We start from the raw sequence: 23,784 nt of genomic DNA on the forward strand, positions 1-23,784 counted from the left end.
CATGCAATACCCACAGCTCCTAAACAGGAGAAGCCATGCTGGACTTGGTACCCAGGGTCAAGGGATTTACAGGCCTTCTATACTACATTCATTGTATGCAAATCTCAATTGTGCATATTCATTAAGGATATCCAGAAAACCTGGCAGCCCTCGAGGACTGGAACTGAAGACCTGTTACTGTTGCACTGGGAATTTAGATTGCAGTACGGCTCTCTTGTCAGGGGTTCTCAATCTCAGTACCCACCCAGCTGGCTTGATTTTTAGGATATCCAAAAGGAACATGCTTGAGACAGATTTACATGCATTGCTTCTCTTGCATTAATTTTAACTCATGAATATTTTTTGAGGAAATCCTGGGTGTGTCCCGAGGTCATGGTTGAGAACCGCTGCCTTCAGCTTGAATTTTACTGTAGTTTTTTTTAGATGTCTGGACATTTACTCTGATTGCTTTGCATGTGTCTTAACTATGCAGTCAGCAACTAGAAAAATGAACTTACATTCAGCAAAGATTTGGGTGGAGGGTCTGCTTGGCCAACTTGGGCACAGGGCCGCTGAGGGGGGAGGGGTAAGATACCCCAGGCCCGGCCTCCATGGGGGGGCCACCGGCCCAGACTCTGGCCTGGTGCTGGCAAACTTCTTCTGCCTGCTTTCGGGTCTGTCCTCTACTGCTCCTGCGTGCTGCCCAGAACCCAGATGATTGCATTTAACACGATATCGCGTTAATGCAATCATCCAAGTCCCGACTCTCAGCGAGGACAGAGCGAGGGAGCACACAGAAAGGTGTGGGGGCTTGGCAGTCCAGTCCTGCCCCGGGCCCGCCTGTGTCGCTCGGCAGCCCTGCATGGGCAATAGAAAGAGAAGTGGAGCCACGTCCCTCAGTAAATACAGCCCTGCGGTATTTTATAGCTGATCTGAAGAATACTTGTCTGCTATTTTCTGACCCTTTAATGTCGCTGTTTTATTCTGCCAGTAATTTTATTTTAGTTCTGCACTGTTATAAATATAATTTTGCAAATATTAGACCCCTCTATATTGCTGCTCAGCAATAGCTCACAGTAGGCTGTTAAAAGTTATAAAGTGGTAGGTGGAACTCAGGACAACGTTCCATTACATTAATACAAACCTTTGATATGATGGAAAATAATAACCTTAAACTGAATCAAGCCCGTCCCATTTCTCTCTTTCTGCAGGCAGTAGATCTCAGCCAATCTGAGGTCTTCCATTCACTGCTTCAGACCCGAAAATCCAGGCTTTGTTAGATTTTGTCACCCCGACTACCACCTCTGGCAAGAGGCCATTCCATTCATGCACCACCCTTTCTAAGAACATAAGCATTGCCATACCAGGACAGACCGAAGGTCCATCAAGCCCAGTATCCTGTTTCCATCAGTGGCCAATCCAGGTCACAAGTACCGACAGTAAAACAAAGAAAAAAAAAGCACAGATTTTATGCTGCTTCTCCTAGAAAGAAGCAGTGGATTTTCCCAAGTCCATCTTAATAATGGTTTATGGACTTTTAGGAAATTAGCCAAACCTTTTTTAAACCCTGCTAAGCTACCTGCTTTTGCCACATTCTCTGGCAATTCTAGAGTTTAATTACACATTGAGTGAAAAAATATTTTCTCCAGTTTGTTTTAAATGTACTATTTAGTAGCTTCATTGCATGCCCCCTAGTCCTAGTACTTGGGAAAGAGTAAACAAGTGATTCGCTCAGTATTTTATAGACCTCTATCATATCTCCCCTCAGCCATCTCTTCTCCAAGCTGAAGAGCCCTAGCCGCTTTAGCCTTTCCTTATAGGGAAGTCATCCCATCCTCTCTATCATTTTGGTCGCCCTTCACTGATCTTTTCTAATTCCACCATATCTTTTTTTGAGATGAGGTGACCAGAATTGCACACAATATTTGAGGTGTGGTCGCACCATGGAGCAATACAAAGGCATTACAGCATTCTCATTTTTGTTTTCCATTCCTTTCCTAATAACTCCTAACATTCTATTAGATTTCTTAGCCACCATCGACACACACTGAGCAGAGGGTTTCAACGTATCATTAACAATGACACCTAGATCCATTTCCTGGTCAGTAACTTCTAATGTGGAACCTTGCATCGCATAACTATAGTTCGGGTTTCTCTTTCCCACACGCATCACTTTGCGCTTGCTCACATTAAACATCATCTGCCGTTTGGATGCCCTGTCTCCCAGTCTCGTAAGGTCGTCTTGTAATTTTTCACAATCCTCTTGCAATTTAATAGCTTTGAATAACTTTGGGGTCGTCAGCAAATTTAATAACCTCACTAGTTCCTCACATCTCTAGATCATTTTATAAATATGTTAAAAAAAAAAAAGCAGCAGTCCCAGCACAGACCCCTGGGGAACTCCACTATATCTACCCTTCTCCATTGAGTATACTGACCATTTAACCCTACTCTCTGTTTTCTTTTAACCAGTTTTTAATCCACAATAGGACATTATCTACTATCCGATGACTATCTTATTTCCTCAGGAGTTATTCATGAGGTACTTTGTCAAATACCTTTTGAAAATCCAGATACACAATATTGACCAGTTCAACTTTAGCCACATGTTTTTTCACCCCTTCAAAGAAATATAGTAGATCGGTTAGGCAAAAGTTCATTTTTTTTTATAAAGGAATATTTCCTGATGGTGGTGTTGCACTTGGGCCCTTGTACGGTGGCTTCCTTTCATGTGAAAAAGGTTTGCTTCTTATGCATTATTGATAACTTTGAGATACTTGAACATTTCTATCAACCTTCCTCCTTCCTTCCCCCATCTACTCTCTGCTGTGTTGTATTTATGTGCCCTCTCAGTGTCCCTAACCCTCTTCATGTCCAGCATCTCTTCTGTATCCCTGTCTCTATGTTCCTTCCATATCCAACACTTCTTCTGTGTCCCTTTCTCTCCGCTTATCCAGCTTGTTGCCTCTCTCTTCCCCTTCTTCCACACCCCCACCCCAGGCCCAGCGTCTCTTCCCTACTCTCTCTCTCTCCCTCCCCCCTCCACAGTCCAGCATCACTCTCTCCCTCCATTGGTCCAGCATATCTCCCTTTCAGGATCTAGTCTCTCTCTTTTCCTTCCACTTACCCCGGGGTCCAGCATTTCTTTTCCCCCTCCCCTCCCCACCCCGCCTTTTGTTCTGTTCCTCTCTCCCCTCCACTTAGCCCCATGGGTCCATCATCATCTCTCACCTTTTCTTCACCAGGTGTCTCTCTTCTCTTCCTCGATTCCCCCCTCCCTCCACACAGATCCTGGTATCCCTCTCTTCCTCTGCCCCACCCCCCATGATCTGTTCTCTCTCTAACCACTCCTCTTTCTGCCCCCCTCCACAGGTCCCAGCATTTCTCCTCTCTCCCCTACTGTGGGTCCAATATTAACCCTCCCCTTGTGGGTCCTGGCATTACTCTAACCCCCTTTCCTCCCCCCCATGGTTCTTGAAATCCATGGCATGTGGCAGGCAGCGGCAGCAACAGCGAGGTAGACAGACTGCCTATAGCCAGTACCACCAGGGTCTTTCCTCTGTCATGTCCTGCTCACAGGAAGTGACATCAGAAAGACAGGACACAGTAGTGGAAAGCTCCTGGTAGCACTGGCCAGAGGCAGTCTGTTTTCCTTGCTGCCTCTGCCGGTCACCCGCGTTGGGTTTTGAGGGTCACGGGGATACTGGACCTGTGAGAGGAGGGGAATAGAAAGGGAGAGAAATGCTGGGACCTTGGGGAGATGCCAGGACCTTTGGAAGGAGGGGCAACAGCAAGAGGCCCCTACCTTTGGGCGGCCTTAGGCATTTTGCCAGGCTCGCTCAATTGTAGGTACGTCCCTGCACACCACCACATTTTTGGATTGCCCTGTTCTCTGGGGGCCCAAGGCCCTCTGTGGCTGCTTAGTCTGTGCCCTTTTTCTCTAGTCTGAGGGGTCATTGCCTTGTAACATCAATTGAAAAACTCATTCTACCACTTTACTGTACTGTTCAGTTGCAGGGACACCAATCACACTGAGATTGCAGTGCCAGACACGATGCTTCAGATCTTCAATTTTAAGCCGTGATTCTTCCCAAATAGATTCAGCTTTTTTTTTACCATCTTCTTACTGCCACCGTCTCTTCCTCCTGGACCTCTGCCTCCTGCTCTATTATCTCCAGTCTGCTGCCAGGGTAGCAGTACTATATGCCAACTGATTTCCAAAGTTAGTTCTCACGTCTCACAGCTGCATTAAACTACGCTTTCCGCTTCTTTTTCATTTCTGACCTCATTGCTCTCCAGCATCCAAGTCGGCACATCTCAAGGACCTCTGGAATCAGTACCACTCATGGCGTCTGATGCAGAGTTGGCTACGCTGGCACATGCTGCTCACTTCCACCGCAGTTTCCTTTTCAGTGTTTATTTTTAGTTTTCGCCAAACAATAAGTACAGAAACGTAAACAGGGGTATAGCTTATAGCAAACAACAGCAACATACGAATGTTTATAATTTTAAGACATTCATAGTAGATGACAGCAGAAAAAGACCTGCACGGTCCATCCAGTCTGCCCAACAAGATAACTCATATTTGCTGCTTTTTGTGTATACCCTACTTTGATTTGTACCTATGCTCTTCAGGGCACAGACCGTATAAGTCTGCCCCGCACTATCCCCGCCTCCCAACCACCAGCCCCACCTCCCAACCACCGGCTCTGGCACAGGCACAGACCATATAAGTCTGCCCAGCACTATCCCCGCCTCCCAACCACCAGCCCCACCTCCCAACCACCGGCTCTGGCACAGACCGTACAAGTCTGTCCAGCACTATCCCCGCCTCCCAACCACCAGCCCCGCCTCCCATCCACCGGCTCTGGCACAGACCGTACAAGTCTGTCCAGCACTATCCCCGCCTCCCAACCACCAGCCCCACCTCCCAACCACCGGCTCTGGCACAGACCGTACAAGTCTGTCCAGCACTATCCCCGCCTCCCAACCACCAGCCCCGCCTCCCAACCACCGGCTCTGGCACAGACCGTACAAGTCTGTCCAGCACTATCCCCGCCTCCCAACCACCAGCCCCACCTCCCAACCACCGGCTCTGGCACAGGCACAGACCATATAAGTCTGCCCAGCACTATCCTCACCTCCCCAGCCCTGCCTCCCAACCCCGGCTCTGGCACAGACCGTATAAGTCTGCCCAGCCCTATCCCCGCCTCCCAACCACCAGCCCCGCCTCCCGATCTTGACTAAGCTCCTGAGGATCCCCACCCCCCCTCGCTTCCGCCACAGTTTTCTTTACAGGCATAGCTGACCATGCTGGTTTCTGGGGCCTAGATCTTGCTCCAGCAGTTGACCAGTAATAGGGATTCAGCAGATCTGCGAGTAGTTTTGTCTCCGCGGACCTCACTCGCTAAGCTACCACCTTCAGGGATGATATCACTGCCTCCTATTTTCAGGACTTCAGATCTCATTCCATATCTTTGCTGCTGCATTGCGGTGCACAATCAAAGTGAAAAACGCGTGCAAAATTGAACCAGTCACCGTCAGACCTCTAGATTACAATGCAATACAGTCGTATTTCATCTGAAGACGGGACCTGTGTGGTCTCGCGTACGTTCTCGGCGCTGGATCAAAGCTGCAAAGGAGCCTTGTTCTGAGAACGAGAGGGATTTCCTAGGTTATGCACACTTTGAATCGCCTTTTTTTGCCATTTTCGCTGTTCCCATTGTACCAAGATGACTGGTATCCCATTACGTGCAATGAGTTTTAACACTTGCAGGTAGGCTGCAGTGGCCGTAGGTGCTCACCAGGATTTCTTTCCTTAAAATAAACCTGGCATCTAGGCAAGACTGTACTCACCAAACTTGTCCCACTGACGCCAGCCAACTGAGTTTTCAGGGTATCTACCACTACTATTACAGTGCTGTACATTCTCTGCCCTGACATGCCCCCTAAAAAAAAAAAATTAAATAAATATTATGAGGTTACTGCATGCAAACGGGAAAACGTGTCCTGTTAGGCCTGTTTCCTGCATTAAGTACACATTAAGCGCTTGATGCGGTTTAATAAAAGAGCTCTTAAGTCTGTACCTGAGGCAATGGATAGTTCAGTAAGTTGCCCGAGGTCACAAGGATCTGGAGTGGGATTTACACCTGGTTCCCTTGGTTTGCAGCCTGCTGGTTTAACCATTAGGTTACTTCTCCTCCGACCAGACTGCATGGACCAACTGCGACGAAAATGATAGCGGGGATGGGACGACTTCCCTATGAAGAAAGACTAAAGAGGCTAGGGCTTTTCAGCTTGGAGAAGAGACGGCTGCGGGGAGACAATGATAGAGGTATATAAAATAATGAGTGGAGTGGAACAGGTGGATATGAAGCGTCTGTTCACGCTTTCCAAAAATACTAGGAGTAGGGGGCATGCGATGAAACTACAGTGTAGTAAATTTAAAACAAATCGGAGAAAAGTTTTCTTCACTCAACGTGTAATTAAACTCTGGAATTCATTGCCGGAAAATGTGGTGAAGGCGGTTAGCTTAGCAGAGTTTAAAAAGGGGTTGGACGGTTTCCTAAAGGACAAGTCCATAAACCACTATTAAATGGACTTAGGAAAAATCCACAATTCCAGGAATAACATGTATAGAATGTTTGTACGTTTGGGAAGCTCACCAGGTGCCCTTGGCCTGGATTGGCCGCTGTTGTGGACAGGATGCTGGGCTCGATGGACCCTTGGTCTTTTCCCAGTGTGGCATTACTTATGTACATTATATGCAGGTACTTTTTCTGTCCCTAGAGGGCTCACAATCAAAGCTTTTTGTACCTGGGGCAACAGAGGGTTAAGTGACTTGCCCAAGGTCACAAGGAGCTGCAGTGGGAATTGAACCCAGGTTGCCAGGATCAAAGCCCGCTGCACTAACCATTAGGCCACTCCTCCACAATGAATAGGTATAAGATAAATTTACATGTACTGGATCTTTCTTCAGTAGTCACTGTAGCTTTCCTGAAAACCCAACTGGCTGTGGGGTCAGTAGGACAAGTGCAAGAGCTGCTGCAGAAGTCATTTTTGGAGCATAGTGGCAGCGTGAGGCAGGCTGACACAGTACAATCAGAGGGGGCAATTGGTAGTACTACTAACTTTATATCTGAAATGTACTGTGTGTGCTGTGATTCTTAATGTTGTTGGGTTCCCTACAGGTTCTCGGCCCTGCACCATGCTGCCCTCAGTGGGAATCCTGAGCTCATCTCACTTCTGCTTGAAATGCAGGCAGCCGTTGACATCAAGGACAGCAACGGTAAATGGCCTTACATAGTCACTTTTTCACTTCCCTCTCCCCTCTTTAGATTATACCCCCAATGTTTTCTCATTTCTTTTATTGTTTTTTTTATATTTTGGTGTTGACATTTAAAAAACGTTGTGTAGTTAACTTCAGAAGGAGCAACAAGGGGGCTTCTCAAAGCAGAGCTAACTTTTCAGAACGGTTAGGGTGCTAAACTCACCTTAAATTACCCCTTCCTTGGGCAAGATATTCAACACCCACATCTACTGTATGTCTCCAATTATGCAGTTTAGTAGGAGCGTAAACTGGATAAGTTATCCGATTATTTAATTTTATGGTATTAAATGTATTGACCATCTGACTAATACATCTCCAAGGTGGCATAAAAAATATGCAACAGCAAAGTATAATCGATCAATGAAATTCAAAAAAAAAAAAACCCCAAACAACAGTACATGCATCACAAAATTATATATATAAAAAAAGACCACAATAATACTTCACAGAAACCACAAAATACTCATAAAATAACATCAACCCATGTCTTGCACAACTTTAAACTGTTTTAAGTGGATATTGCCCTGTTGTATATCCAGCTGTTTATTTTTCCTGGGGTTGAAGCCTTAGAATCAGGATGTTGTGTAGGGCAGCCCCAAGCTGCTAACAAGTTTCTGGGCTGATTGGTTGTGGGGAGCTACCAAATGCACAATAAGGCAGGTCGGCGACCTAGGTTAGGACAGCCCCCCCCCCCCCCCCCCCCCCCCGCCCTTGCCTTTTGTTCTTGCTCTGACCTGTAAACAAAAAAAAAAATTCATCCACTTACTTTTCTGTATTTTAATGGGGGCTTCCTAGTACTGTATCCATCCTTCCCTTCCACCAACCAAGTCCCAAACACTCCAGTCAGGCAAACCCTCACCATGTCCATCCAGCAATGTTGATACTTCTGTAAACCACCCCAACAGACAAATGAGCAATGCCACAATATGGAAACAAATTTCCCTGTGAGATTTTGCATTTAATAGATTTTTTTTTAAGTCTTCAGAATGCTTTTTATATCGAATATATAAACATTTTCTTTGGACTTGAAGCAGGAGCACAGAAAAACAATAGTTTCTTCTGCAATAACATGTGGGACGGAAATCTGGCAGCAAATAAAATATCTCACACTGAGACTGGGAAGTTTATGAATCAAACTGCTAGAACAGAATGTCCCTCTGTACATCAGATCTGAAAATGAGCTGCCCTAGGTGCAGATATCAAAGGAAGAGGATAATCTATTAGACTGAGCATATTCCCTTAGAGAGGGTTTATTATGGGATATGGCTATCACTCTCCTGTCCTTCTTATGTCCCACAAGGCCACCTGATCTTTAAGTGACTTTTCTTTGAGCATTCTTATTTATTTAGATTTTGCTCACACCTTTTTCAGTAGTAGCTCAAGGTGAGTTATGTTCAGGTACACTGGATTTTTCTCTGTCCCAGGAGGGCTCACAATCTAAGTTTGTACCTGAGGCAATGGAGGGTTAAGTGACTTGCCCAAGATCACAAGGAGCAGCAGTGGGATTTGAACCAGCCACCTCTAGATTGTAAGACCGGTGCTCTAACCACTAGGCCACTCCTCTACTAGCAACATTCCATTCCATGTAGAATCTCAAATAGTAGCAACATTCCATGTTCCACTGCACTAACCACTAGGCCACTCCTCCACTCCATTCTTGTCATGTTTGGTGCATTTAAATGCCCAGGCGCAGGCAATGGATCACTCCCATTTTATATGTTGGTTTAAATGTGCCCCAGGGATGCGTCCACTACACTATGCAGCTTGGCAAGGGAAGCCAGAGCCCGTCCACCTGCTTCTGCGTGCAGCCGCCTCTGTCAACACGGCATCGATAGATGGGCAGATACCATTACACCTCTCGGCACAGTATGGACACTATGAGGTGGTGAGTAATGAAACCAAACCCCAGTGTGTTGGAAGGATGCCTCCAGTAGCGAATACTGAGTTCAGAGTAGAGAGCTGCATGGAAATTGAGATTGCAGGAATCCCTCGGAACCCCAGAGGATTCCCATGGGTATGGGAAAAGTTACCATGGGATTCCCACATGGATGGAAGAAGTTGCCTTGGGATTTCCACGGGAGTGTAGTTAAAATCTCTGGTGACTCCAGAATGATGCCTGGAACGTACGAATAGAGGCAGTTGGGATGCCAGAATGAGGCTTGGAATGCCCAGAGAGGCAACTGGAACACCAGACTGAGGCTTGGAACACTCATTGGTTGAATAGTGAATACTGTCCCAAAAAAAAACTACAGGAGGCTGTTGGGACTGGGAGGAAACAGAGGGCTGTGAGGGGAGCGTGCCAGGTGCCCTTGACCTGGATTGGCCACTGTCGGTGACAGGATGCTGGGCTAGGTGGACCTTTGGTCTTTCCCAGTATGGCACTACTTATGTACTTATGTACTATATAAGTAAATAATAGCATTAGCATCTGTGGGTACAGGTGATTAATTGTAGGGATGGGTGCAGATGGAATGGATCTTAGCAGATACAGGTGGGTATGGGTTAGATTCCATTGGGGAATGGGTGAAATTTCTGTCCCAGTGCAACTCTACAGTTCAGAGGAGGGGTAAGAGCAGAAGCCCCCTTACTTCTTTGATACCAGTCTATCATTTGTCTCTATGAGATATAAAGCCTGCAAACAAGCCAACCAGATGCCAGTATTCATATGCCATCTTGGATATAAGGCTCATGTATCCAGCTGCACTGAGCCAGAGAGACAGCAGAGTCCAAAGATGAAGGTGCTGCTTTAGATGACTGCATGGGGAGAGGGCCCGAGGGGACCTAACCTCCACACAGCAGCTGTCTCAAAGTTTTTAAGGTTGTAAGGGTGGATGAGGAACATGGGGAAGGGGAAGTGGGTGACAGGTTCCATATGGGAATGTGTGTGCATATCTATCCAAGGGGGAAAAAAATAATGGCTGGACATTTTGGACATTATCTGCTGCTTTTTCACTGCTAAACTCTTCTTATCTCTCCTTCCTGCAGTCTGAGATGTTGCTGCAGCACCAGTCAAACCCATGCCACATCAACAAGGCCAAGAAAACCCCCCTGGACCTATCCTGCGAGTTTGGTCGGCTGAAGGTAAGTACGTCCCCCCATTTGCATGAGAAAGAACACAATGTGGAGGAAAGCAGTGGCGTACCAAGGGTGGGGGCGGTCCGCCCTGGGTGCACACCGCTGGGGGGGGGTGCCGCGCGCTGGTCAGCATCGTTCGTTTCCATGCTCCCTCTGCCCCGGAACAGGAAGTAACCTGTTCCGGGGCAGAGGGAGCATGGAAACGAACGACACTGACCGGCGCGCGGCACCCCCCCCCCCCCCCCCCCCAGCGGCGTGCACCCGGGGGGAGGGGTTCTTTTGCCGGGGTGGGGGGTCCTTTCGCCGGGGGTGGGTCGCGCTGCACGGGGGGGCGCTGCATCCGGGGGGGGGGGCGGGGCGCATCGGCGATCCGCCCTGGGTGTCAGCGCCCCTAGAAACGCCACTGGAGGAAAGTCTGAGTGGATAATTTGTGTGAAGTGTTGGGATCCTTGGGTGTGGAGTATTGGCTGTATGCAGATAAAACATTCAGTTCTTTTTCCCCAATTTTAGTGTGGGGAAAGGATCTGTCTGTGCTTTAGATAAAACAGAAATTCTTATTGTAGGGAGGGTGATGGATGATAGTTAGCCCCAGACAATTTGTGTGGGTGAAATTGATGTGCCTCTGCAGAAAGAGGTAAAATTATTGGGTGCGACTTTAGATGCTCATCCTATATAATAATTTGCACCTCCAACGTTCCATCGCTGTCTGGCTGCCTGGGTTCGTAACATCTGATGATGTCAGCCAGCCTCCAGCGTTCCATTCCCCCTCACTGCCCCGCCCTCGCGTCAAAATGTAATGACGTCAGAGGGCAGAACAGTGAGAGGGAAGGGAACGCTGGAGGCGAGCTGACGTCAGGATGTTACCAACGGAAGGGAAGCCGGCGCCAGCCAGCCAGAGAACGTTCAGGTACAAATCGAGGGGAGGAGAGAATCGCGGGACATCGAGGGGAGGGCAGAGTAGAGGAGAATTGATGGACATGGATGGGATGGGAGGACAGTAGAGGAGAGAATCGCGGGACATGGATGGGAGGGCAGGGAAGAGAAGAATCGCTGGACATGGAGGGGAGGGCAGGGAAAAGGAGAATCGCTGGACATGGAGGGGATGGAAGGGAAGGGAAGAATCGCTGGACATGGAGGGGAGGGCAGGGGAGAGACAAAAATTTACTTACAAGAGAGCCTTTCTAGGGCCCGTTCCTCCCTCTTCTGCTCCACCTGTACTTCCATCCTGCAAAACTTTAAAATACCACCACATTGAGCTAGTATGATTTCTGAGGGTACGTGGGGAGCAGAAGGTCTCTGGCAATGAAGAGCCAGTGTAGCCATGCATTGGGAGGGGGAGAGGAGAGATTGTTTCCTGTCCCAAAATAAGCATTTTCCTCCCCCAACCAATGAGGAAACTTCTTTGCATTCCTGTAACTCTTGGTTTCTTTTAAACCCTTCTACCTCCGAAACCCATCCTCAAATTCCAGATGATCTTTCTAACTCTCCTAGAAGATTGTGTGCCGTTGTACAGAGCAGAGACCAAAGATTCAATATGTGGTTGCAGTCTACCCGCGCCACCCCGTGTGAGCCATCTCTGTGCCAGTTGCTGCTCTGGTACCATGTTTGGTGCTCCCAAAGTTAGTGGCTGTGAAAGTACTAGATCGAGAGCATTAAAAACTGAAATCTGCCACTTTCTCACGGAGCACCTGCCTTGCCACTGGTCCTCAGTCCCACCCTAGAGAGAGCACCTCTCAAGGGGGAATAATTCAGTCTCTATGCCAGGGCAACATTAGACTTCTCTGCCAGCAGTGTACCAGACTGAATTGAGACCAGCAACTCACTGCAGAAAGGTCACCTTTTTAAGTCCTTATCAACCTGAGTTGGATTTAAACTGGGAGTGAAAGTGTGTAGTGTGTAGAACAAGGTATCTATTTCCAGACATGGTCCTCTCCCCTCCCCTCCCCTCCCCTCCCCTTTGAGCACTAATTTGTACCACTCTGTATGCTTCATTTATAGATTTTTTTAGTTTGTTTCCTCCTGTTTTAACCATTTGTCTTCTACTACTACTACTGAACATTTCTAAAGCGCTACTAGGGTTACGCATCGCTGTACAATTTAACATAGAAGGACAATCCCTGCTCAAAAGAGCTTACAATCTAAAGGACACGTGAACAGTCAGACCGATAGGGGCAGACAAATTGGGGCAGTCTGGAATTCCTGAGAGGTAAGAGTTAGGTGCCGAACGCAGCATTGAAGAGGTGGGCTTTAAGCAAAGACTTGAAGATGGGCAGGGAGGGGGCTTGGCGTAAGGACTCAGGAAGGTTGTTCCAAGCATAGGGGAGGCGAGGCAGAATGAGCGGAGCCTGGAGTTGGCGGTGGTGGAGAAGGGTAATGAGAGGAGGGATTTGTCCTGTGAACGGAGGTTTCGGTCTTCTTTGCTCTGTTTCTATCCATCCTTCATTTACTTCTAAATCCACTGATTGCCCAACTCTTTATTTTTAGGGATGGGGATTCATTAGCACCCCTTAAAAATGTAGTATACACCGAATTGATGTAATGGTGGTTAACCTACGAATTGTACATTAAATCAGTACGTACTTGCTAAAAAATTTCTAACATGTTACATTTTTGTTAAAACAAACGTGGGAAATGAAGCACAAAAAAAAAAAAAAAGGCTGAAGATCTATCCCTGTCCCTCCATTTTAGTTTCACAATTTGCCTTTTCTCTTTAGGTTGTCCAGCTGCTGCTGAACAGTCACCTGTCCGTGGCACTCTTGGAAGGCCAAGCGAAGGATGCGAGTGACCCCAACTACACCACCCCTCTTCACCTGGCATCCAAAAACGGGCACAAGGAAATCATCTGGTGAGGACACTTAAGCCCTCTTTGAGTAGAGTGGGCAGGGAGCAGAGATTGCAAAAGACAAAGCACTTGGCATGCTCTGAAGACACAAATCTTTGGTATGGTGTGGCAAGCTTGATCTGAATCAATTTTTGCACCGTGATCTAGCAAGCAAGGGCATCCTACCTGCCACAAATTTGATTGCGTGGAGTACCACATTTTCTTCTGTGGCATGGTGTTCTTTCATCTTGTGAGTGTGAGTGATATGGTGGTTGTTTATGTGATGGCAAATCCTGCTTCATATGGTTTTTCTAGCTTGACAGCAGGGGCGTAGCCAGACCTCGGCGGGAGGGGGTCCAGAGCCCATGGTGGGGGGGGGCACAGTTTAGCCCTCCTCCCCCAGCCGCCGACCCCCCGCCACTTTTGACCCCCCCACCCTCCCCCCGCTGCCACCAGGTACCTTTGCTGGCGGGGGTCCCCAACCCCCGTCAGCTGAAGTCTTCTTCAGCGCCGGTCAACTCCGGCGCCTTCGCTGATCTGTTTCTGACTTCTGACATCCTGCATGGGCTACATACAGCACATGCACGCAGGACGTCAGGGATCAGAAACAGATCATCAGCTTAGACGCCGGAGTCGACCGGCACTGAAGAAGACTTTGGCCGGCGGGGGTTGGGGACCCCCACCAGCAAAGGTACCTGGTGACAGGGAGGGGCAGCAGGTGGGGGGGTCAAAAGTAGAGGGGGCCAGGGCTTAATCTGTGGGGGCCCGTGGCCCCACCTAGCTACGCCCCTGCTTGACAGCAAGTACTACCTGAGTGTGTAGCATGGCAGACTGAGGTGCTGCCACCTTCACACATTGTGAAGGCCTACCAATTGCCTACCAATTGTCTACCAATTGTCCTGTGTCCTCTAGACTAAGACAGTTTACTTTCATTCTCCTACAGGCAGCTGCTGAAGGCCGGAATAGAGATCAATAAACAGACAAAAACAGGGACAGCGCTGCATGAAGCAGCCCTGTATGGAAAGACGGAAATTGTACGCCTGCTGCTGGAAGTAAGCAGGGGTAGGGGGACTCTTGATGGGAGAAACACTAAACAGAGTTTCAATTTCAGATAGAGAAACTGCTTAATCAGGTGCCAACTGTGCCAAAAAACAAAAACAAAAGAAAATCCCTTCCCCTGTGGCAATTCTCCAGGCCTCATCTCTTATAGTTAAATAAGCTGCAAACTAATGACTAGAATTTGGTTTCTTTTCATTTAGGAAACCTCTTACCAGGAGCTAGAAACAGAGCACATAACACAGTATGACTCTGCAGTTCTCTCTCCCAACAGTCCATCAGGCAGAGTACATTTTATAGGGTTTTTCGACAGATCTGCTATGACTTCTGCTACTTTATTTTGTTTCATTTGTACCCCGCGCTTTCCCACTCATGGCAGGCTCAATGCAGCTTACGTATTGTATACAGGTACTTATTTTGTACCTGGGGCAATGGAGGGTTAAGTGACTTGCCCAGAGTCACAAGGAGCTGCAGTGGGAATTGAACTCAGTTCCCCAGGATCAAAGTCTACTGCATTAGGCTACTCCTCCACTAGCAACATTCCATGTTGAAGCCTGCCCTTGCAGATCACCAATGTGGCCGCACAGGCTTCTGCTTCTGTGAGTCTGACTGCAGGACGTCAGACTCACAGAGACAGAAGCCTGCGCAGCCTTCTACATGGAATGTTGCTAGTGGAATAGCAACATTCCATGTAGAATCTCCAATAGTAGCAACATTCCATGTAGAATCTCCAATAGTATCTATTTTATTTTTGTTACATTTGTACCCCGCACTTTCCCACTCATGGCAGGCTCAATGCGGCTTACATGGGGCAATGGAGGGTTAAGTGACTTGCCCAGAGTCACAAGGGGCTGCCTGTGCCTGCAGTGGGAATCGAACTCAGTTCCTCAGTTCCCCAGGTCCAAAGTCCACCACCCTAACCACTAGGCCACTCCTCCACTCCGCAGCATAAAGTTATCTATTAATGTACCTGCCCATTATAAATCTACACAGATGAAGATTTAGCACAGTGAAGTCAGTGGCTTGTCTCCCTCTGTAGTAAACAAACAAAATCTTGAAAATGGTGATCAGCAGGGTGACGTATGATAACGTGAGCTAGTCATGGTGAATAGGTGTTGAAATTAGGCACTTTTTCACACTAGAATGAAATCACCTACCAAACAGAAGACAAGCCCTGGACTGGTTATTTCATTATGGTCCTAATAATAAAACACTCAATCCAAAATTATTATTCCATGTTTAAAAAAAGAAAAACAAAGCTGTTACTTGGCAGCAGTTTAGATTTAGGATTTTGAGGGTCACTAAATACATTTAGGATACGTATGATGTGCATGGGTACACACTAACTGGCATTTGTCTCTGGTTAGAGTGGCATTGATGTGAACATTCGAAATACCTACAACCAGACAGCACTAGATATTGTGAACCAGTTCACCACTTCACATGCCAGCAAAGAGATCAAGCAACTCCTGCGAGGTGAGCAACTAGATGGGCACAAGAGCCCAGCATGACTAGATGTTGCCTAATGCCAACTCAATACCCAGAGTTTGAGAATAGTCACAGATGCTGCATCCGTGGCTGGTGCTGGCCAGAGGAAATACCCAGTACGTGACCTGTGGTTGGCACTGGTTAAAGACAATTGACGTCTCCTCAATTTTTTTTCATTGTTCTGCCTTTATCCTTTTACCTTTCTCTGTCCGTCACATCATTGTTTTGTTAAAGCCTTTCCCCTTTTACTGTCCCCTTCTTCGTCTTCAGAGGCATCGGGAATCCTACAGGTTCGAGCTCTAAAGGACTTCTGGAACATCCATGATCCAACAGCTCTGAACATTCGAGCAGGAGACATCATTACAGTAAGAAATCTGTCTAGCCAACCACAACAGTGTTGCTGTTGCTTCCTGCCTAGGTGGCTGGAACCGAGTCTGCTGCATGCTTTGACTGCTTGGTGTTTCTACCTTACCAACGCAATTGTTTTGCTGTAAGCAGTGTTGGTTTTTCCTCTTCAGGTTCTGGAGCAGCATATAGATGGCCGTTGGAAGGGCCACATCCATGACAGCCAGAAGGGCACTGATCGAGTTGGCTATTTCCCTCCATCCATCGTCGAGGTCATTAGCAAACGCCTGGGTCAGTCACAGTGAATGACATGTTTGATGGGAGAGTAGGGAAGTGAGAACTGTCCATGCCAAAGGCCTCCGCGCCAGTAAGGTTTAATCATGAGGTTTCTCAGTACCCCATATAGGGGGAAATGTTATAAAGACATTTTTGCATGTATATGGTCATACATGCATTTAAATTGCCTCTTATAACATGCCAACCATTCTAAACATATGTGTGATGACATGGTATGTACTTTGCAGGTAGGCATGTACAGAGATGGAATTTGAGGAGTGTTCACATGTACATACGTACTTTAAAATATAGGCATGGACATTCAAACCTGCTGTAGGGGACATGAATGGAAGAGTTGTATAATGGTTAGTGCAGTGAGCTGAGAACCTGGGGAACTGAAACTGGGCAAAAATTATTACACTTAACCCTCTGTTGGCCCAGGTAAAAAAAAAGTTTAGATTGTGAGAGCCTACTAGGGACAGAGAAAGTGCCTGCATAAACTATAACACAGAAAGACAATATATGAAATCCATGACCCCTTTACCCTAAATTAAGGCTGCCAATTGGGATCCTAGATTTGCAGGACAGGATTGATCCAGTCCTGGATTGACCCCAGTGCATGTTGGGACTTGTAATCTTGCTTTTCTCAGGGAATTCAATCTTCACCTGGTGCTTGCTGAAGAATAAAATTCTAATCACTGATAAAAAGCAAGCTATACTCTCCAAAGTGCAGTGTTACTGCACTATATTTGCAGAGGAAAGGGCTTCAGATGCTCCGCATTCACTTTTGATTATATCAATGTGAAAGCTTCGCTGTCCAGTATTCACAACTTGAAAACTAATTTCTAAAATGTGAACTTCTGGTGAGCTTCTTCATAAACCGGAAAAACCTCTGATTTTAACCCTTTAATTTTTATTTTTTCTTATTAAGTGTTCAGTAAACACTAAATTCTAAACATAAGGTACTTATCTTTATACTAGCGTAGATTGTTGGGTACGCTGTACAGCGAGCCCCTGTTTCGCCAGTGCTTCATTAGGAGCGTTACCCCTTATTTCTCCGAGTACTCTTATGTTGTGCCCAGTCAAATTTCTACAGGAATGCAATGGGAGATCATCAGGGTAAACCCAGGACTGGATCCAGTTGGCAGCCAAACCCTAAAGGTCCGTACCCACAATGTAGGCACAATTTCTGCCACTTGGGTTAATATTTTATAAATATAAATAGGTGTTTACTTGTTTTATAAAATTTAAAGCAGGCACCTCCTTAAAAAATTACCCTCATAGTGTCTTCACTATGTTTTGCACTTGAAATCAAGCTGGGAGGAGTGGCCTAGTGGTTAGGGTGGTGGACTTTGGTCCTGGGGAACTGAGTTCAATTCCCACTTCATGCACATGCAGCTCCTTGTGACTCTGAGCAAGTCACTTAACCCTCCATTGCCCCATGTAAGCAGCATTGAGCCTGCCATGAGTGGGGTACAAATGTAACAACAACAAAAAATTGCCTCTGTTTTGTATCCCATTTATTATATTCTTGAAATAAGGACATCAACATTTTGGCACTCTAAATAATTATTTTTCTCTCTCTCAAATAGGCTCAACTCTCTCACGCAGTGCCACGGTACCTGCTCAGAGACAGGGTCTGACAAAAATGCAGCCATTTGGTACCAGTGTTCCTCCAGTTGCCTTGGTGCCTCCTGTGGACAACCCTCACCAGCCAGGGCAGACAAATGGCCAACCCAGTACAAACAGAACTGGACCTGAAAACGTAGGTAAGGCTCAGTGTGAAGCAGAAAATGCATCACTCTGTGAGAGGCAAGAACACATTCCCTATGGCTGGCGGTCAGGTACATATCCAAAAAAAGGACAGTAGGGGGGGGATACAGAGAAAACAGACCACTACAGGAATGCATCCAAGAAATGCTAATACTTACAGAGGAGAGTTGGATGTATGGATATATGACTGGTATGATGTCGAAAATGAAGTTTCTTGCACCGTCCTTGGCGTTAACTGCACCTTCCATTCAGCAAACAATTGTATCAGTGTTTTTGAATATAACCTAGACACCCTCTCTCTTTTTCCCTACGACAGCAGGGGATAGGAACAGTGTGGGTAGTGATGGGAGTGTGGACAGCACACGCAGCGCTGGCAGTGGACAGAGCACAGAAGGCATGACTGGACAGACCACCACCATTATTATCGAGAATGCCAAGGTACCCAAACACGATGAAAGCAAATTCTTGTGGTTCTCTTACTGAAGAGAGACAGCTGTAGGGACAAAACCAAGACAGAGCAATTAACTACTAGACTGTGGCTTTACAGAGCTTGGCTGAATATCTAGTCCATTACAGGTTTTTTTTTTTTTTTAAAGGTCTAATAATGAGATGGGCATTTGGAGGGTAATTCTGTAAAGTAGGCACTAACATTTAGAAGCCAAATATATACATAAATGATTAGAATAATGGCATAGACCCAGGTATATGTGCACATCTCAAAATGCCTCCTGCGTGGTAATCAATAAGTATTCAAAAACAAAAAAAAGCAACACTGGGCCTTCAAGACTGAGACAACAGGATTATTTTATTGACAAGTGACCCGACACGGGCTGTGTTTCGGCGTTAAACAACGCCTGCCTGAGGGGTCAGGGTCTGGATATAATTTGTTTAAAATTATATATGTGTCCAATGTCTCCGAAAGTAAACGAAGAAGATCTTTACAACCAAACTCGCCTGTCAGAATATACAACGGTGATGTAGAGTGAAGAACTCCTGTATAAGCCTTTTCTTTAGCAAAAGCAAATTATTAAAAAAAAAAAATTCTATAAAGTAAGCACTAACATTTAGAAGCCAAATATATAGATAAATGATAATGGCATAGACCCAGGTATATGTGCACATCTCAAAATGCCTCCTGCATGGTAATCAATAAGTATTCACATATCTTAGTATGTGTGTGACACTAGGGGCAGGCCTGAGGCCAAAGTGGGTGGAAACAACAACCCCACCGCCCACCAGGTGATTTCAGGGGGTGGAGAGGAGGCCTTTAACGCCACACCCCCGACCTCTTCTTCCCCAGGAACCTTTAAAGCCTTTAGGTTTTGGCTGAGAGCAAATATTAACTCATTTCTCTTGCTTGCACCAGCTCCAAGCCTTCCCTCTGATGCAACTTCCTGGTCCCGCCAACAAGAAGTTGAGTCAGAGGGAAGACTCGGAGCTGGTGCGAGCAAGGGGAATCAGTTGCTGCTCGCTGCTGGTGAAAAATTAAAGGTACTGGGGTGGGGGGGGATTAGAAAGGGAGAGATGCTGGGAGTCCACCCAGGCCCATCCGTGGCTACACCACTGTTTGACACATAGGTAAAGGCTGGGCGGGACTGATACTTACACATGTAACTTGTAGAATACTATAAGTTATGGATGCAGCTCTGGCATTTAGACCCAAGTACTTAAGCCAGCTCTAGGGCTGGTGTTGTGCTCACACCTAAATTAAAGGTGTGTTTTTCACCTGTTATGCTGGTTTTATAGGAAGGAAAGTAGGCACCTAAATAAATTGTGGAGGAGTGGCCTAGTGGTTAGGGTGGTGGACTTTGGTCCTGGGGAACTTCAGGCACAGGCAGCTCCTTGTGACTCTGGGCAAGTCACTTAACCCGCCATTGCCCCATGTAAGCAGCATTGAGCCTGCCATGAGTGGGAAAGCGCGGGGTACAAATGTAACAAAAATAAATAAATTCAGGCACATTGTTAAAGAACTGGTGCATAGTGTATATTCTAAACAACTTTTTAATGAGGGAAAGAACAACAAGAACCTGTTAATTTCAACACCAAATCAGAAACTGACCCTCTGGAATAATCATACCTTTTCTTCTCAAAGTGTGTTGTGTGGGATGCCAGCTACGCACTGTTCTGCAAATGACCACTGAAACAGGGGTGGGCAACCTCGGTCCTCAAGGGTCGCAACCCAGCTTGGGTTTTCAGGATTTCCCCAATCAATATGCCTGAGATCTAACTGCATATAGTAGAGGCAGTGCATTCAAATAGATCTCATGCATATTCATTGGGGAAATCCTGAAAACCCAAATGGGTTGCATCCCTCTTGGACTGAGGTTGCCCAACCCTGCACTTAAAAGTTATAGTGCATATTTGCAAGGTGGTGTACATAAGAACAGAGCATGGGTATGACATGGGTGTGGCTCGCACATGCCTCATGTGCAGAATACTGAAAGTGACTCGCGTCCTGCCGCACTTAGTTGCTCACACTTATGCCAGCTCGATGGTAAGTGCCGAAACGTTAGTCATGTTTCTACTGGGTCATGCTAATATTCTAGAACAGAAGCCGGGTTCCATTGTAGAACAGACTCTTACCTGATGCTCTCAGGGAGACACCGATATTCAGACTGCAGGAGTTAGCCGGGCCAAATCCCACAATCGGTGCTAAAACCGAATATTCAGTGCCAGACCGTTTCTGGGTTTCGGTGACCGGCATTGAATGTCAGGTTTATTTTTGGCCGGTTTGACGTTGATTGGCCAAGAAGATATTCAGCACTGGCCAGTCAAACCGGCCAAAGATAGGACTGTCTTGCACGTGGCCAAATATGGCCGCTAAAGTTAAGCAGCGATGTGCTGAAATCGGCGGATAGCCAGTTACATTGTCCAATATAACTGGATTGCCGGCAGTCTTCAGCAGGACATGGCTGAATATCGGCAGATAGCCGGCTATGTGGCGTTTAACGGGCCAGGTGCCGATCCTGGCCAGTTAAATACCTTTAAATATCAGAGGGTGTTTAAAAAGGAGGCGCCTTAAGTTCTTTTTCTCTTAAGTTCTTTTTGCTATATTAAGCTCTATATAGCTAATACCCACAGCGCTGTAAAAGGGTTATAGTGTCCTGAGAAACAGGACAATAATTAAGGAACTTCCATGCTCTGAAGAGCTTGGACATTAGTATGAGAAAACAGACAAATGTTTGGTAGTGCTACAACATATAACAAAAGAGAGGGAACAAAGTACAAACTAAAGTCCAAACAAAAAAAACAGCACCACGGGCCTTTAAAAATGGAACACAGTTCTTTAATGAATGAGCCTTGACAAAAAGACCCGACATGGGCCGTGTTTCGGTGACTAGCACCTGCGTCAGGGGTCACAGTGATGACGTGGAAAACTTGGGGAATAACTCGAATATATTCCTCTACAATATATTATTCCTTACCCCACGTCTCGTATAGTAAAAGCTACAAAGCACCAAGGCACTTTCACTTTCTGTATCAAAATGTCATCCATATTGCCCGTGTCGGGTCTTTTTGTCAAGGCTCATTCATTAAAGAACTGTGTTCCATTTTTAAAGGCCTGTGGTGCTGTTTTTTTTGTTTGGTAGTACTACAACAACATGTCAGAATCAGTGGAACAGCCTCAGTATTTATTATTCTACTGGTTGTGTCTATAGCAAACAGAATTTATCAGTAGGGTCTCTCAAGCTTGGCATGTGCTGCAGACACATTCTGTAGCATCTTCAATAATGGGATATTCATGTACATCCTCTACTGCAAGGCTTCTTCGCCTTCTGCAGATTACCACAACTTGGAAAAGCCTGGTGGTTTGGACTTTATCTTTGGTACCGGAGATGAATGCGTAGAACTGGTAATACTGTGGAATGTTTACAGTGTGTTCTTTTGAATGCAGCCACTGTCCCCTGCTGGAGATGACCTGCATCTGCACAACTTAGGACCTGAGTCTTGGAGCCAACAGATGGACCCTGTAACAGGTAGGTAAAAGTGATTCAGGGGATAAAGCGAGCGCTAGGAGAAGGAAAGACAGTTGTTCAGCTCCTAGTTTCCTACTAAGTTAGTCAGTCAGGCTGTATCTAGGCCACCTCCTTTCTGTGTTTTACAGAGATGATTAAGATACCAGTGTACCTGTCCCCAGAAGGTCGCCACAGTGAGTGGTAGACAGAGGAGCCTGATCAGGGTCTGGGCTCTGTGGCCTAGCTAATGCCACTCCATGCTTGTGTTTTACATTTACACACTGTGATGCTTCAGATACCAATTGGATTGGTCTCTAGTCCTTTCTTTAAATGGGCTACAGAGTTTAATATTGCACTGTATATTGATGCTGTGAAATGTACAGTAACTGGTTAGTATCATCGTGCAGGTAGTCGGAGAGCCCTGTTATAGTCCTAGTCAAGAATTACTGAATAAGCGGTCAGACTAAGTAGCAAAACAAAGACCTCCCAACCCCCCTGGATCTCAGGATGTCCAGCTCACTGGCTGGCTAAGAAGTGAAATTTGCAGTTCTTTGGACATCAAGTTGACTTTTATTTTTTTAATTGTAACAAATTTAGATAATGGGGCTGCTGCTAGGGGCAGATGGGGAGTGACTGCTTTAAGAAGGGTCTCAGCCATTTAGAATGATACACAGGGCATACTTTACACAGGTTCAATTGTATAAAGCAGGGGGTATAGAAACAGCTCTTTGTGTAAAATGTCATAATGCCGAGAACTCCATTTATCATGCGATGTGGAAATGTGTATTAATACAACGATATTGGAGACAAATAACTAACTATCTTACAGGTATGTTATGTAGTAGAGTAGATATGAATCCATTACATCTCATATTGGATATGAAGGAGGTACAATCGAGTTTAAATGCAGATAAAGTATTGCTAAAGCGCAAATTATGTTTGATAGCAAGGAAATGTATTATGCAGCACTGGACTACACACAACCCGCCAAATTTCTGGCATTGGCGTAATCAGGTACATCAATTGTTGGTTTGGGAAGCAAAAGAGGCTAAAGGAAATGATAAAAGAAAAACGAGATTTCTTAAAATCTGGGGATGCTACTTGGAAAAAATGACGCAGAAAGGGCGAAGTCTGATTATTAATACCTTATGAGTGGACTTTATGCGATACTGGAAAGTATGGGGAATTTTATAGGTTACAGGGGGAACCATGAAGAATAAGAGGGCAGGGAGGGTGGGAAGGGGGAAAGGGAAATAGTAGGTATAAGGATGGAAGAATGCAACATTATACTATGGTGGGAACTAATAATGGATTTGTTGTACTAATATCGGATAATGAAGGTGGCACAATATTTGGTTATGTTAGATGTTGACAATAATGCAATGTTCTGTTGAATTCATGGATAATACAAATTAATGAAACACACAGAGAAAGAAAAAGAAACACACTATCCTTGTGTAAGATAATTATTGTTTTATTATGCTGTTACAAGATAATGGAGGAACAAAAAAATACTTGTATTAGTTCTATAATGTCTATAAGATGTGGATATGTTGATTTCTTTCATAATAAAAAACAGTTGAAACATAAGAAGGGTCTCAGCTCTGAAATAGTAACAGTAGATGATAGCAGAAAAAGGCCCATTGACCTATCAAATCTGCTCTGTTATTCCTACCTAGACTATT

General features: G+C 45.9%; 1 protein-coding gene across 1 annotated transcript in view; it reads left to right on the forward strand.

Moving 5' to 3' along the window:
* CASKIN2 (CASK interacting protein 2) overlaps positions 1 to 23,784 on the forward strand; it is a 131,160-nt gene that overhangs the window by 94,420 nt on the left and 12,956 nt on the right. Inside the window, 11 exon segments of the mRNA XM_030208270.1 lie at positions 7,170 to 7,267; positions 9,049 to 9,194; positions 10,295 to 10,390; positions 13,099 to 13,229; positions 14,149 to 14,257; positions 15,629 to 15,737; positions 16,020 to 16,114; positions 16,268 to 16,385; positions 17,963 to 18,139; positions 18,460 to 18,581; positions 22,039 to 22,120. Coding sequence (XP_030064130.1) covers positions 7,170 to 7,267; positions 9,049 to 9,194; positions 10,295 to 10,390; positions 13,099 to 13,229; positions 14,149 to 14,257; positions 15,629 to 15,737; positions 16,020 to 16,114; positions 16,268 to 16,385; positions 17,963 to 18,139; positions 18,460 to 18,581; positions 22,039 to 22,120 — 1,283 coding nt within the window.

The sequence above is a fragment of the Microcaecilia unicolor genome, chromosome 6, assembly GCF_901765095.1.
Source record: "Microcaecilia unicolor chromosome 6, aMicUni1.1, whole genome shotgun sequence".
NCBI classification, from domain to species: domain Eukaryota; kingdom Metazoa; phylum Chordata; class Amphibia; order Gymnophiona; family Siphonopidae; genus Microcaecilia; species Microcaecilia unicolor.